At 37.6% G+C, this 17,120-nt stretch overlaps 2 protein-coding genes across 4 annotated transcripts in view; one reads left to right on the forward strand and one right to left on the reverse strand.

The window, feature by feature from the left end:
- The window catches only part of LOC126372483 (TOM1-like protein 2), a 73,073-nt gene that overhangs the window by 13,152 nt on the left and 42,801 nt on the right, over nucleotides 1-17,120 (forward strand). For 2 of the 3 annotated variants that reach the window (XM_050018278.1, XM_050018279.1), the window contains one exon: nucleotides 143-4,187. In XM_050018278.1, the coding sequence (XP_049874235.1) occupies nucleotides 143-355 (213 nt within the window). In that variant the 3' untranslated portion in view covers nucleotides 356-4,187. Of the gene's footprint in view, nucleotides 1-142; nucleotides 4,188-17,120 lie in introns of those variants that run through there. The other variant, XR_007567166.1, reaches the window with a different exon arrangement.
- The window catches only part of LOC126372488 (protein disulfide-isomerase), a 35,291-nt gene continuing 22,458 nt past the window's right edge, over nucleotides 4,288-17,120 (reverse strand). Inside the window, exons 8-10 of the mRNA XM_050018285.1 lie at nucleotides 7,907-8,072; nucleotides 6,775-6,861; nucleotides 4,288-5,073 (exon numbers count right to left, since the gene is read on the reverse strand). Coding sequence (XP_049874242.1) covers nucleotides 5,026-5,073; nucleotides 6,775-6,861; nucleotides 7,907-8,072 — 301 coding nt within the window. The 3' untranslated portion in view covers nucleotides 4,288-5,025. The remainder of the gene's footprint in view (nucleotides 5,074-6,774; nucleotides 6,862-7,906; nucleotides 8,073-17,120) is intronic.

Consider the following 17,120-nt stretch of genomic DNA (forward strand, 5'->3'; position numbering starts at 1 on the left):
TCGTCTTCTTTTTCGTCCTATTATAGTGAAAACTCACTTTTAGAAATCCGTATCATCTTACATAGTCATAAGCTAATGTTTCGGGGTCATATGATGATAACAATGATAATACAATAGTAACTTTTACACGTCCAACTTCCAGGCCAACACGGAAGCGAACGGCGCCCAAGAGAGTGTGACCAGCAGCGATTTCGATAAATTCCTCGCGGAGCGCGCCGCCGCCGCCGACAGCCTGCCCGACGCCAACAGTGCTGCCAATAACAGCGCCGCCAACAGTGCTACCAACAGCACCACGCACACGCCACGCCACCGCCAAATCAAAAAGGAAGACCAGGACTCCATGTTTGCGCTCTGATATGCTTGAACACCATCACGACGGAACGCTGCTTAAAAATTTAAGGGGTATGTTTACTGTTCTGTATACACTATTGAATATGAAATTGTTTGATGTTAAACGGATAGATGGTCATTTATAGCCGGCCAGAATACACGTTTTCTGTAATTGAAATATGCAAATTCAACCGATTCTATCAGAGAATACGACTTACCAAAACAAGATTATTCTTTCCGGTTGTTATCGCGCCCGCTATAGAAACGGCTGAAAGACTGACATAAATAAGGTCTAAACTGTACTACCATGCGATATGGAATATCCATGTTATTACGTACGAGAGAGAACTTAAATTTTAAGCATCGATCCTTTCAGGGATACACAAACGCGAGTTTTATCATACTGCAAGACTAAAGTTAGATTGTTGTTTTTGCATCGAAATACGGATTTGTTCTGGATCTGTTCACACGTCACAGTGATTATCTTACGGTACTGTATGTTCACTAGTATTCAATATACCGTTTGGTGCCTGGCTTATAGTTGTTATTGAAATATTTTAAGCTGACTAATCAATAGTATCACCTATTAATCTGTAAGCGTCAATATCTCAAACTTCAAATCCATTTTATGTTAACTTATTCTGTATAAATGTAGTGTTAAAGGTGTTGACATATTTCGACTTAAAATACTTCAATGTAAGGTCCGTGTATCAGCTTTATACAAACTTCACTTGGCCACATTGAACATGTAACATTCTCTAGGGTAAGGTTACACTACACTCACTGCTAAGTACGGGTGGATCGGCGGATATAGTGCGTTTTAGTCGCATTTTATCTTATGCCCCAAATGTGATTTAAATCGCGTAATATACTGCACTTTAAGTAGCCACAAAATTACTTTATAGATTTAGAAACGAAATAGATTTCACGAAGGTATGGTTTGGTTGGTTTTAGTATGTAAAATTAGCAGGATAAGTAACTTTCCAGTGGCGGCTCTAGGACGGTGCGAGGTGTGCCACCGCAAATCAACCAAGACTGGTTCACCCTGGCCGCAAACTAAAACTTAATCGGGTTAGATTGTGGCCACATAATACTCATACCGGGTGGCCGTAAACAACATTCTTAAAAGATTTAAACAGGTAAATTTCTGTGAGGAGCTTGGTGGCGCAGCGGTAAAACGCGGTCTGCGATTGTTGAAGTTAAGCAACTTTCGCCAAGGCCGGTCATAGGATGGGTGACCAAAAAAAAAGTTTTCATCTCGAGCTCCTCCGTGCTTCGGAAGGCACGTTAAGCCGTTGGTCCCGGCTGCATTAGCAGTCGTTAATAACCATCAGTCCGCACTGGGCCCGCGTGATGGTTTAAGGACCGATCTCCCTATCCATCCATAGGGAAGGCCCGTGCCCCAGCAGTGGGGACGTTAATGGGCTGATGATGATGAAACTAATCGAAAAATTTCGTATTTTAAGGGGCTGAGGGGGCCACTTTGAGGTCTCGAACCACCTAAATATTTTGCTAGGGCCGCCATTGTAACTTTCCATGTGATGAAACAGCACGCAATGATCCCGATACGCCCGTTTTTAGTAGTCGTATTATATAATGTAGATTCTTTTAATATATTCGCGTAGAGTTGACGTGAGTTGAGACCACGGGAGCATTTAATACAAGACCATTGGTGTTATTTGTAATTCGGAATTAACATTTTATAGTATTGAAAGCGACGTCACACAGATGTTTTTACGGGAAGGATATATGATCTAGATACGGTAACACACTTGTTAAAAAATAATAATTTGTAGTTTAGCTACTAATTGGGTAGTTTCCTAGGTCAAAGATAAGTTATGAAATTCTGGTTACTAAATGAAGACGGATCTAAAGTTGACAATATGTTTTCTTTTCTATTTAACTTATTTATGAATTTTAATAATGAAAAATTAAATAATAAGTGCGGCTTTTTTTCACGGTTTTTTCTATAACGTCCCAGGTTGGGTTTTCATGTAAATTACATAGTTTCGTGTTTTGACGTCTGATTGGACTAGTTGGAAACTACCCTCATGTTTTAATATTTAATAATAATAATATTTATTTATTTCAAATAGCCTAATACACAGGTAGCTAAAAAATAATTTTTACAATGTGTGGCTGTTTCAATTTTACACGCCTTTTTTTGGAGTTCTATCAGTTATCACTCTCGAGTTTCTGTAGATAGAAACGCAAAATAAGTTTTAGTTCATCACAAAACAGCAATTGATCAATTCATATACTGGGTGTTAGTGACATCGTAACGAATACTGAGGGGGTTGATTCAGATCATGATTCTGAGTTAAAATCAAGTGGAATTTTCCGTCGCAAAATTCATGTTTTTTTTTTAGTTTTTTTAAATTATTTTCAATTCTATACTTTTGCGATGGAAAATTCCACTTGATATTAACTCAGAATAATCAGATGAATCATCCCTCTCAGTATTCGTTACGATGACACTTACACCCCGTACAAGTACATACGGTAGCCATATAAGTAGGTATGGGTGTTAGTGACACCGTAACGAATACTGAGGGGGATGGTTCAGACCATGATTCTGAGTTGATATCAAGTGGAATTTCGTGTCAAAAAATTCATGTAAATTTTTCTTTTCTTTTTAATTATTTTCCAATCCATACTTTTGCGACGGAAATTTCTACTTGATATCAACTCAGAATCATGGCCTGAACCACTCCTCAAAGTTTTCGTTACGATGTCACTAACACCCTGTATAGTTTCGTTTTTAACAAAACGGGAGGAACTTGCTTGTCGTTAAGCTGAATGTGTGACGTCGAGGTGTCATTGTGATATAAGTATTGTTTTATAACATTTGACCATTTATCTTGCGCAACACTTTACTGCGCAACTTTTATTAGTTTTAACATATTTTAAGATGAATCGCTATTTGTATATTGATTTAAATTTTTCTGTCAGACTGCCTTGTATTTGTTGATTTTTGATGAGTTAAGTTTGTAATTGAACGTGAAGTCGGAAATTGTTCAATAATGAAATGAGAAGGCCCGCCTAATGTTTATTGCGATGTTGTATTTGCTAAGTGATCGTAAAAGGGTAACCAAGTATTGAAGACACGAAAATTTCCCCCATAATGTAGTATTTATCCAATTCTTATATTTCCGTGAGATTTTCTAGACCAAGTAAAAAATTTCAAGGAGTGACCTAAATAGGTGTTATCTTTAGCATTCCAATGGCATTCTGGATATTTTATATTTTTTACGATGTATTCCGAAACCTTCCTTACTCCGTGTCCTTTACTTTGGAACCACGTAGTCATGGCAATATAATGTACCCACTTTAGGACTCTGTCGCACTAACATATCTGACATTTAGTTCAATTTGTCAAAAAAGTTAATGTGACATGGTACCAAAGTGTATACATATTAATGTTCGTGACCGTACGTAGGGTTTGGTAAAAAGGTGTAGTATGTAGTGGTCATGAGATGTTGTTTTTAGCTTTGCTTGGAATATTGGAACAGACAGATCTACGTAAAAAACTATGTAATGGACAAACGACCTCGCGGTGAAATAGCGCTGCGCACACGACCGGCGCGGGCGCTAGCGTCTATTCCTTTTTGCCAAATAAAATGTATTACTAACAGTCATATGTATTAACATAAAAGTTACCTGAAGTTAACCCCCTCATGCCAAAGTGTCCCTGCATAACAAGGGTCTGAGCGGAACCATTCCACATCGTCTCAATTAAATGTTCTTTTGGTACATTGTGATAATAATTTGAAAAGAACAAGCTTAATGTTAATTATTTAAAAAGAGTTATTTTATGTTGTAATCGTTGTATTTAAGATAATAAAATAATTACTATACTAGCTGTGTTTTCTTTCTTCGTGAAATATTCGGATCTCAAACAATTCATTGTATATTGTATTTCATAGACAAAATGGGAGGATAAAAAAAAGGATAGAATATTGTTTAATTTTGTTTATTTATCAATTTCTGTATCCACAACAGATACATGAGATGTGGATTTGGCAAATATTATGAATATTTACATTTTAAGACAGAATTGTGAAATAAATTACATTCCAAGATAACAGATCTTTATATGAAAATAGTCATTAAGTCAATATCATTAAGATTGATAGTGAAGCACCCTACATGATTTATTTAACGCCTTAATTTTTAACAAAAAAAATCTTAAAACTCGTACAAAAATACATCAATAATTAAGTCCACCTTATAAAAACTATTTCTTGTGATGAATTAGGACTTCAAAAGAATGTTACGTTGAACATAAAATAACCGGTCAGTGAAAGTAACACAAGAAACCTAAATGCTTGTTCGATGTAACTCAACCTTGTACTGGGCTAAGGAATGTGAAGTCACCATTATGATACAGAAATTATAAATACTTTTGCGTTACACTAAGCTGCTGTTCATAAGTAATAAATTATGCTTTAACTTAATTCTGGCCACGCACAGAGATCTTGCACTGAACAGTGGGTAGTTTAGAGTATTACGCTAAAAATATGAGTGCGTCGACAACTTAACAAGTTCGTTCATGTACAACCTCAACAAGATTTGGAGAACAATCAACAGTCTAGCGACGGAAATGCAAGTGGTGTTAGTTTCAGTATAAAAGTAAATTATAACCTATACAGCCTATGCTATGGAAGTCTCATAAGAGCGCTGCACACGCGGCGCTTATAACTCGTCCCTGGCGGGCTGCTCCTCCTCCTCTTCGAACTCGCTCTGTTGGACAAAAAAAAAAAACAATATTAAAAAGAGCAATCGTAAGGTACGACAACTATACGCACTGTCCGTACGTACGTGTACGCATGACTCAAATTCGTACGTAAATTCGTATGCATATTTCAGATGTGTATATTTCAATAAAAGTTTTAATCATGAATACCATTTTAACAATTTAATTACTAGATAGTATTAAAAATATAACTTCGGTTATTGATAAGTTTATATATCGATGAACGGAATGTGTCTATGCGATTTGTTTGCTATTTGCGTTACTTAACACGCAAGTCCACAAGTTACAAAGATTGATATCACCTCGTGTGAAATCATTCCAAATCGCAGGGAAAAATAATAGGATTCAAGTAAGTATCGTAAATCGGGGCTTTCAAGTATATTCTTACGAAATTAGAACAATTGAACTATGACATTATATTGTACACCCAATAGTAGTAAAATATAATCGTAATATAACCTAGCGTAAAGTATGTCGAATATAAAACTACGCTTTCGTTCTGGTTATTCATACTTTAAACAGTTTATCCACTGCGGCGAATTACATTAAGGTTACCCGTTTCAGTTTTTATTACATGATAGAAGTGAGTCATAATAATAAACATGATTACTTTTCTTTTTGTGTAGTGAGCGCAAAAAAAAAAAAACATTTGTCACCATCTTGGGCCTCAAACCGGGGGAACGCTACATCGGACCCCGGTAGCGGTCTTGTACCAATGAGTTATTAGCCGTTTTCATTAACCTCACCACCTATCACTTTGTTCTAACAGACAGTTGGGTGAAGCGTGTGTACAGTCATGAGCAATATTATGTATCCACTTTAGAACCCTGTCGCACTATCATATTTGACATTTAATGAGACTTACGGTTTAATTATTCAAAAAAGTTAATGTAACATGATTTCAAAGTGTATACATGTTAGTACTCGTGACCGTACTTAGTTCATCTTGCGCTGGATGTACCTCTGACTACCCCAATTGGGAGTTCGGAATTTAAGTTATATTCTTGTGTTATTTTCCTTCATAAAAGATTACTCAATGTTATATCAACTATAGTAACAAGTGTATAAATAGACACGGACCTCCAACTTTAGATAAATACTGCAATCGACGCAAGGCCACTGTATGATGTGTCATTTGCTCGCGTGTAGTACGCGGCGACATCCACGTATGTGTTTGTCGTGTTCACTTTATCACTTTTATCGCATATTGCAAGTATTTTCGAAAGGTGAAAGATGACGTGAAACCTAACGTGATAGACGTTAAGATTGTCATTTAATTTGTTTTTTTTTTTATAGGCGGCGATAATTCCATGAAGTGTATATTTGTAGGATAACTTTTTCTAGCAACAAAGTTTTAGATATCAACGCATCGAAGTTCTTATTATGAAATACAACTCTTTTAATGCATGCAAAAGACTAACGAACCGTATAAAAACTATTATAAGTACTTACACTTTTATTGTATTATGAAATTTAAACTGGGTTTTTATCATATAGGTAATAATAAGACCGACATTTCTATGACGTCACAGTGTTCTTTTTCATAAAAAATCGTAATTTCGTGTTTTGACTTAAAAATAACTGATTTGACTAGTTGATAACTAGCCTATTATGTTGTACCTATTTTTAGCGTTGTAATCCCAACGTGTTTTGTGAGCCTAGTAAATAAAAAAGAATAGGGTACTGACCACTCCAGGCGCGGCGTCAGTCTCTCCGTCGCTCTCCACGAATTTGGTGAGGCCGGCCAGCGTCCTCTCTCCGTTGTAGTCGCGCACCTGGGTCAAACCAAACGTTTTCAATAAGCGATATTCAATAAAAAATAGATAAGGTCCAGTTTCTGCTCCTCCCTACGTATCAAAGGCATCCACTTGGATCAACAACTGCCTGAGTAGAAACAAATTAGTTATGGCTATGAGGCTAAGATCTGGGCATTTACCATTAAACAAATTTGCCTACCTGATGAGAAAAACAGAATCTCCAAACTGTACAGAATGTGGGGTAGTGGAGGATGTACTGCACATAATGTTAGAGAACGACAATCATAGGAATAATGTTACTCAAATTGTGTGTTGTAGTATTAAGGAGGTTGGAGTATGTAACAGTGTTTTGGCTTTTCCTTTGTCCAGGGAAGCTAAAGCACTATATCGATTAGTTAGGGTTGGTTTAAAACTGCGATAATTTATCGGCGTTCTATGCTCAACCTGCTATCTTTTTCTGTATGTAGTTGTTACAGAGCGACATAGTCAGTAGTGACTTTAAAAAAAAAATGTCTCCCCAATACATTCTTTGAACACAAGCACGCATGCGCTCGCCAGTATTATACGCCATCACCATTCTCAACTCTGTACTCGAAGCTGCCCCCATTGCGGCTTGTCCGCTAGTATGCTTGCATGTTTGTTACATTAATGTAAGAAGACATTTGAAAGTATGACGTCTACGAGTATGATCCGCTTATGTAAGTGCTCTTCTTCTGCTATAGTGTGGGTTGTGAGGTGGATTACCAACCTCATTCAACCCTGGTGTCAGGGTTACTATTGAGCCACCAAAGGCCCCTGACATGACTCATGTAACGACTACGTACTTACATCAGTAAATAGTAACCGGGACTAACGGCTTACCGTGCCTTCCGAAGCACGGATCGACTTACTTTCGGACAATCAGGTGCTCAGCCTGTAATGTCCTAATGAAACTAGGGATCACAAAGTGATTTTTGTGATATGTCCCCTATTACATGGGACTTAAACATAGCTCACGAGGAGTGGGTGTATGTAGTAGTCACCTCTGCCGACCCCTTCAGGAATACTAGCGTGATTGTCTTACCTGGTTGTCCTTAGTGTAAAGCTTGATGGTTGGGAAGGAGGTGATCTTGGTGTGCTCAAGCTCGTTGGCGGTGGCGTCCATCTTGGCGATGATGACGTCATCGTCAGACTCGAAGTGCTCGCCCAGCTTGTCGTAGATGGGAGCTAGCTGCTTGCAGTGGCCGCACCTGGTGAAGGAAGGATTTTCATTAATGCATTAATATAATAAGTACCGTCGATCTTCTATCGTGTGAGTTGTGAGGTGAATTACCAACCTCATCAACCCTGGTGTCAGGGTTATTATTGAGCCGCCAAAGGTCCCTAACGTGGCTCATGTAACGATTACTCACTTACATCAGTAAGTAGTAACCGGGACCACCGACCTAACGATGTACCGTCGATAAAGCGCGTCATACAAAAATACGACGAAAACTTGACGCTAACTTAGCTATACAGTCATGAGCAATATAATGTACCCACTTTAGGACTCTGTCGCACTAACATATTTGACATTTAGTGAGACTTACAGTTCAATTTGTCAAAAAAGTTAATGTGACATGGTACCAAAGTGTATATATATACATATTAATGCTCGTGACCGTACATACGTAGCGGTAAATACATACATACATACATAAACTCACGCCTATTTCCCACCGGGTAAGCAGATTAAAGCGGTAAATAGATTCAATAAAATCGACAAAAAATACGCCAATAGGGTCGGCTTATATATCGCGTCGTGCGTGATTACAGGTGCCACGCTACGAATACAGGAGACATTGGTGCTTCTTCTCACGTGTGGGTCACAACCCACAATCCACCTCACAAGGTGGATTACCAACCTCATCAACCCTGGTGTCAGGGTTATTACTGAGCCGCCAAAAGCATGACTTATGTAACGACTACTTACTTACATCAGTAAGTAGTAACCGAGACCAATGGCTTAACGTGCCTTACGAAGCACGGATCATCTTACTTTCGGACAATCAGGTGATCAGCCTGTAATGTCCTGACCAAACTAGGGATCCCAAAGTATTTTTTGTGATATTTCCCCACCGGGACCTCCGGATCGTGAGCCTAACGCTCAACCACTGGGCCACGGAGGCCGTTAATAGGCGCTATGCTATGTTAATATACGTGTAAGTAGATGCGAAACTCGTTCATTAATTCCACCGAAGTTACAAGTTGGCAGTCGAATGCAAATATGTGAATTTCCATAATTTGTGATCATTTTCCGAGCCATTGACTAGCAGACAGCGGAGACAGATGTTAGTTTGCGAATGGGTGAACACGACACTGAATACACCCTAACGACCCGCCTACACTTGCGCAAATATTAATTGTATGTCAATACGCAGGAGGACGTCCTTTTTAGTTTTCTTTTTTAAGGTGATGTGTTTCAGTCAGCTAGGTAACGCTGCGTCAGTAGATGGCGTTACTTCTGCAGTTTTCGTATTTTTTTCCATTTATTCGTTTAGTGTTGAGTACTGACCCAGTGAAATGTTAGGTGGCGAAATCTTACATACATTATCTTTAAGTTAAGCTACAATTTTGAAGTATTTACTGAAGATATCATATTGAAACATTGCATCAAAAGTTGGTGTCATTTCAATTTGTGTACAAACACGAAGCTGTCACACACACATGCGAACTAGGTTAGCTATTAAAAGAGATGCATAATTTGAAGTCTACTTCTAACTTCTAAATGGCGCATTTGGTAAAGCAGTAGCCGCCATTCTTAAGGTTCACGGTTCAAACCCAACTGCATGTTTTAATTGTTTTTACTTTTTGTATTTTTTTTTACAATTGAATTTGGCGAACCCGTCTATTTGTTACGGAATTTTCAAAAAGTATCACTTTTACCAATAATATTATAATTAAGTATACAATAATTTACTTTGCACTAAAGTACCTTCCGTAATTTCCGTATTTTTTATTTTGTAAAATTCTAACAGGCATTAATCGCATCAGTGAACAAGCGGCTAACTAAAAAACTACTGAACGGATTTTCATACGGTTTTCACCAATGAGTAGAGTGATTCATGGGCGTGCTTTAGGGTTTATAATTTATACAAGTATTTTTTTTTGTATAAAATGGTTCAAAAATGATGATGAAAGTCAAACATAATTATCGTTACAAATATAGCCGACTTGGAGCTTTCGGCGAAAACGCTGCCTGAGCCCATTGAGATATAACAAAACAACGTATGGTTGAATTGTTCCTTTTTTGTAGGTATACCGAAAAGTCCACAATATGTCATAATAATTATATTGTGTATAAAGAATTGTGTATATGTATTGTATGATTTTACAAATAACGATCACAGTACAGTAATAATAAGGTAGATTTTTCCTAAATTGCGTAGGTTCAAACTTTGTCGCATCGCGTTTGAAAGATGTAATAGCGCTTCAGGACGTCCCGCAAGCACGGCGCTGATGTCGCAGTATCCGCATATAATTATTATGACTTGTCATTTAGTTCCAATAAAATCCGCGGGACTTCATACGTATGTCAGTGACAGCTGGTGATAGCATGCGGGACACTTAGCACCTAATCGAATTCTATGTTGTTTTCGCGCCCAGTCCAGACGACTCACAGCGCATTTCTGGACATATATTTACGCGTGGTGTTTATTGTTAGGTTAGTTAGTTCAGGTTAGGACGTCTTTTTATAACGAGGACGTTAAAAAAAGACGAGGCTGGGACGTATTGAAGTAGTATTTTCCATATATACGCGGCCTGAAATGGGCTGTTTCGGGGACCTGAACTGGTTGCTGTCGAACTTATTATCACGTTTTCTTGATTAAAATTCATAAATAAGTCAAATAGAAAATAGAAAAAAGATTTTATTTAGTTTTAGATCTGTCATGATGTCTGTGATGTTTTTTTTTTTTTTTTTTTTTCTTCTGGCTTCCGCGGCTAGCGATGCGCCAATGACAAATCTTGAGTGATAAATCGTGAGTTAGTCTTCAATAATAATTATCTTTTCATGTTGTTACTGTGCAGTCGTTAAAAACGAGGAAACTTTTCAATAATAAAATATACCGGATAGGAACGGAATTTGGAAAAGGTGAGGATCAGGAGAGGAATAATAATAAAATAATAATAAAAAGAGGAAGTTAAATTTTAATATCATTAGTATTAATAAACATACTTAATAAACGATAGACTGAAGGATTATTTGAAGATAAAAGGATCTGGATAGAAGTAGGAAAAGGAATGTGTAAATGTGTAAGTCCCTGAAAAAGTTGAGCATTATCATATTTAGGACAATTCAGGAAGATGTGATCCACATCCTCCACCTCACCACACTCACATAAAGCACTGTCCACTATATGAAATTTAGCTAGATGAGCAGACGTACAAACGTGACCTAATCTCATACGAGTCAGGATGCACGATGCCGTCTTGCCCAACAGCAACCGCGAGAACCAGGGTTTTGCAGGAATTTCACGTTGGATAGATGCGAAATATTTTCCTTTTGTTTGAGAACTGACAGACCACACTTCCCTCCACGAATCACGTAGATACACTCTGGGTAGAGCAAGAAGGTCATGAGGGTAGATTTTATAGTAAGCCATATCTCCACAATCAATGGCGTCATTAGCAAGCCTATCAGCCTGTTCGTTTCCACGGATACCCCTATGTCCCGGAATCCAGGCAAAAATAATCGAAAATCCCTTTGCAGCACACTGAACAATCATGTTTCTGGTTTCTATTATCAATGGACTAATAAGTTTTGTTTTAAATAAAAATTTAGATAGAGATTGTAGAGCGCTCATTGAGTCTGAAAAGATTATAGTTTTCCTAAGTTTTGCTAAAAGTACATACTCAACCGCTTTATACAGACCAAAAACTTCACCAGTAAAAACAGAACTCTCAGGAGGTAATTTAATCTTTTGAACTATATCGTATTGTGAGTGATATATGCCAACACCTACTTTATTATCTGTGGATCGTTTGGACGCATCACTAAAAACATGATGCCAACTGTCAGTGCTATTGTCAAATTCCGTGTCTAGAACGAAATTGAAAACATTGGATGCCTCAAAAGTTTGTTTAGTTATACCCAAGTTTAAACGAACATCAGGTTTATAAACAAGGGCTTCATAGTTTGAGGTGTAAAGAGGGAAACATATTGAGTTATGAATTGGCGTATCAATTGACAGTAATTTTTGATAACTATTAATTAAACAAGGAGTGCATTTATGAGTCCAGTAACTTGAGGAGTTGACTTCTTCAGAGAGGATTTTTAGCTTGGTTAAAAGTGGGTGGTCACCTAGTTGTAAACAACGGTATAAATAACTATCTGAAAGAAACTGCCGCCTCAGTTGTAAAGGGGGTTCAACACACTCGACTTGCATTGCATTAATAGGGCTAGTCTTCATTGCGCCCAGAACAATCCTTAAAGCTACCGATTGTATTTTATCTAGTTTATTTAAAGCAGCAGCACTACATGGTTCCAGCAAAAAAGATCCATAATCAATCACACTCCTGATTAGTGCATTATAAATGATTCTCAGAGAAGTAGGATGAGCGCCCCACCATACACCTCTGAGGCATTTAATAATATTAAGATTCCGTTCACATTTAGCCTCAATATAATTGCAATGTGGGATACCAGTAAGTTTGGAATCCAGTATAACTCCTAAAAATTTACATTGTAAACTTACAGGCATGGGGATATTATCATAAAAAACATTAATTTCAGGGGGAGATCTCATACGAGAAAAAAGCACTACATTGCTTTTGGAAACGGATAATTCTAAGCCATTATCATTCAGCCAACCCTTCAATATACCAAGAGATGTTGTAAGTGTGTTACATAAATTAGAAACAGATTTACCTGAACAATACAATAAAAGATCATCTGCATACTGTAAAATATTAACTGAGTTACTTAAGGAATCCTCTAAATCATAAGTATATACATTATATAGTAAAGGGCTCAGCACTGAGCCTTGAGGTAAGCCCTGCCAAACAACTCTAGATATCTGGGACCCATCTAGTGTAACACTTATAGATCTCTCTGACAGCATTCTAATAATAAATGAAGTGAGCATTTCCGGAACATTTAATGATTTTAATTTCTTATGAAGAATAGAAATAACAACATTATCATAGGCACCTTTAATGTCTAAAAAAGCAGAGAGGATGGATTCATTTTTTGAAAATGCCAGTCTAATGTCAGTCATAAACAGACTCAAACTATCAGAAGTACTTCTGCCCTTTCTGAAGCCGAACTGACTTTCAGAGAGCAATCTATTGCTTTCTAAATACCATTCTAGCCTATTTTTGACTAAATGTTCTGCCAATTTGGCCAGTACAGAAGATAAAACAACAGGTCGGTAAGAAGAAGCGTCAGAAGGAGGTTTCTTTGGTTTTAAGATAGGTATTACTAACTGGGACCTCCATGAGAGAGGAATGTTGCCAGACAACATAATAGAATTTATAATATTTAAGAAGTAATTTAAAGTTTTATCACTGCTGTTACAGAAAAAGGAATAGGGTAAGTATACCGTCTTGACCGGGTGACGTGTCAATTAAACTTGTTAAAATGCCTTTAATTTCAGACATGGAAAAAGGTGAATTTAATCCTGATAAATTATTAGAAATTGAAGTTGGCAAGCACTGAATTTGTAACTCGGGAACTGAAGAAGGAGCTAGATTATCTAGGAATTGTTCAGCTAGCTCTGAAGATAGAGAGCCTCTAGATGATGGATTAACACCCATCCTGAATCTCCTAACGCTTTGCCAAACAACAGAAACATTAACATCTGGACAAATATTATTACAGAATCTTCTCCATCCCTCAAACTTCTTCTTTTTCAAAAATTTACGAGTGTCCCGTGCCACTTGACAGTAAAGCTCATAGTTCACAGATGTCATTAAACAGGAATAAACCCTTTCTGCTTCCCTCCTTCTTTTTATAGCCTCTGTGCACTCGTTGTCCCACCAAGGTGGACAGGGGATTTTTCTGGAGCCGCCCACTTTAATTGGGAATAAAGCATCTGCAACCTCAATCATGACTTTGACAAGAGCCTCAGAGCAAGCCATCTCATTACCCATACAGACAGAAGGGAGGTTTGAAACTTTACTGTCAACTTGCTGACTAAATGCAGACCAATCACTAGGTAATCTATATTTCATACGGGGAGTAGGTTTCGGAGCTATCATTGGATGTAACGAAGGAAACTTAATAGTTATGGGATGATGGTCACTTCCACAAGTAGAAGGGTGAACTGACCACGAAAGAATAGAAGCAAGATTAGGCGTGCATATAGAGAGATCTGGAGCACTAGGGCCCTCGTCAGGGCCAGTACGCCGAGTAGGAGTACCATCATTTAAAATACAGAGATTGAGAGAATTTAAAATTCGCAACATTTCTTCTCCATAAAAAATATGTCTAGATGAACCTCCCCATGCCGGGTGCTGGCCATTAAAATCACCTAGTACTAAAAAAGGGCTTGGTATACATTTAAATATATTAGTGAGATCACTATACAAAGCTAAAGTAGGATGAGCAATATATACAGAAACTATACACACATTATTTACAGAGATAGCAATGGCTTCAACACCATTATTTACAGGAGGAAGAGATATTTGTTTGTAAGGAACAGAACTATTGATAAGGATGGCAACACCACCATGCGCATCACTAGCTCTGTCCTTCCTAAGAATATTAAAACCTGATATTCTAAAAGAATATTCAGGCAAAAGCCATGTCTCTGAGAGACAGACTATTGAAGGATTATATTTATTAATTAAAAATATTATTTCAGGTTTTTTATCAGCAGCACTTCTACAATTCCACTGTAGGAGTACCTGATCCATTATTGGGATTGATAGACACAGTGTTTTCAATTAGTTGGGCAACGTGGGACGGTATAGAATTGGTGGGAATTAAACTGGATTTAAACAAAAGCTCAATAAGAGACAAAATTAATTTCGCTATGGGTTGGTTTGATTTATCATTTTCTGAGTTATCATTTTTCAGAGCAGAACCATTTGGTGAAGATAGAGGTATATCATAATCTTTTATTAGAGATGCATGTGCAGCCCGGTCATACCCAGCCGAAGGCGTAGGAGGAGCACGAGGCTTAAGGAAAACTGTTTTTTTATATGAGCTGGAAGATGGGGACAATCGAGCTGCTGGGTTAGCAGCCTCATCTTGAGATTGTTTATGTTGCGAAGTTCTAAGAACGTCAGCAAAAGATTTGGAGACAACGGGGTGTAATTTGGAAGCCTCTAAATATGAGATGCAGTTTTGAGCCATTGACACTTTGATATTTTTTTGTCGGGAAAATTCAGGACAAGCCTTACTAGTGGCAAAATGATAACCAGAACAAAGACAGCATGATCCATCCTCTTGTTCTACTGAACAAGATTCGGCAGTGTGACCTTGCCCACATTTATAACAGCGAGGCTTGGAGCGGCATTGAGCCTTTGTATGACCAAAACGGCAGCAGCTGTAACATTGAATGGTTGGATAAATGTACAAGTCGACAGTCAATGGAGTATAGCACATAAACACACGTTTTGGTAGTACTTGTCCATCGAAAGTTAAAACAACTGTTTCAGTGTTAGTAAATTCTGGAGACCCATTTATAATTTTTTTACTTTTAATTCTCCTAGCTTTAAGAACTTTCCCACATCCAATGGGGACACTCACATTATCCAAAATCTCATCCTCAGGCCAGTCAGCAGGGACACCCCTGACAACACCCATCCGTGTGATAATAAAGGTTGGAATGAAAGCTCTCAAACTATGGCTGGCAAGGCAAGGATTTTCAATAAAAGCGTTAGCATCAGAATATGTGGAAAAGGCCATGGATAGTCTATTTCTGCCGATCCGTTTCAAGCTACCGTTCACTATGTTTTTAATCATATTTTTCTTTAGAACGCTGCCAAACTGAATGGGATGCAGTGAAACAGGATCGTCAGGAGTAGACTGCTCCTTTTGAATGTGCACCACATAGGGTGCTAGGTCGGAAGAAACATATTTCCTACCAACTTGCTGTTGCTGCTGGGTTTGCTGATTAGTTACTGTGACTGTTGGTGGTGGAGGTGGAGGATCAGGTATTGTTGATAAAAGAGAATTGTCTTCGTCAGAATTGCAATTGCACTTGTCTACACCCGAAACGTTTTTACTATTTTTACTTTTGCGCTTTTTGTTGCAATGTTTGCAAATCTTTCTCAAGGGTCTTACACGTTTTCTGACTTGAGAGGAGCACCCGTCCTCCGTATCCATTGACGAAGTATCGTCAACAATAACTTCCATCCCTACATGAGGGACACGATGACGATCCCGGCCGCCACCGGGGTCGTCGGGGGGATCAACCCCCATAGTAAAAAGAAAAACTCACTTACCACTACACAGCAGCAAGTATTTTAGAAGAATATATATAAATATGAATTAACAGATAAAATAATACAGAAATACTCCACTGAACCCACACGAAATCAATTAAATTAAATTTTCACTAAAAAACACGACCGCCAATTTCGGAAGTTTCCCGCGCTTTTTTAACTGTGATGTTTGTTTATTATACATAAGAATTTCAAAATTTATCTTATTTTTTTTCCCAAAGGGCAAGGCAAAGGGAACTATGAACATACAGCCATGTCTTGTGTTTTTTTTTTTTTTTTTTTTTTTTTTTTTTTTTTTTTTTTTTTTTTTTTTTTTTTTTCTTGATGATGATTAATGAAATGATGAAACCTAAGCCCCCACCCTCGGAGCAGACTCCTACTCCGAACCCCAAACGAAGTAAGCGGCTTGTTGGCGCAAAGCGAAAATAGATAGGTACACTTTGTTTATTGAAGATTCCGATTTAATAATACTATCGGGAATGTTTTCCGACTAATGTGATCATTAACCACAAAACACCACTTCGTATTGATTATTTAGATTATTCAATGAAGAAAGCAACCTTCCCGTTCCCGGTCCCACCAAAAAGTCCGCGGCAAAGAGAATATAAATAAATCTGTATGTTGGATGGAAAAACAATTAATTATAAATGACTACTATTTAGGCCGGCAAATGCAACAACTTCTTTTTTGATTTGGTTTTCCCCGAAGGGTAAGGCAAAGGGAACTATGCCCATACAGCCATTTCATTTTATGTATTGATTTTTTTATTATAATATATGTCCTCTTTTAAAACACGGTATTTACCCATTATTTAAAAATGTTTAAATAAGATACGTTATTACAAAAATATTTTTCCAATATTC

This window comes from Pectinophora gossypiella, chromosome 14 (assembly GCF_024362695.1).
Source record: "Pectinophora gossypiella chromosome 14, ilPecGoss1.1, whole genome shotgun sequence".
Taxonomy (NCBI): Eukaryota; Metazoa; Arthropoda; class Insecta; order Lepidoptera; family Gelechiidae; genus Pectinophora; species Pectinophora gossypiella.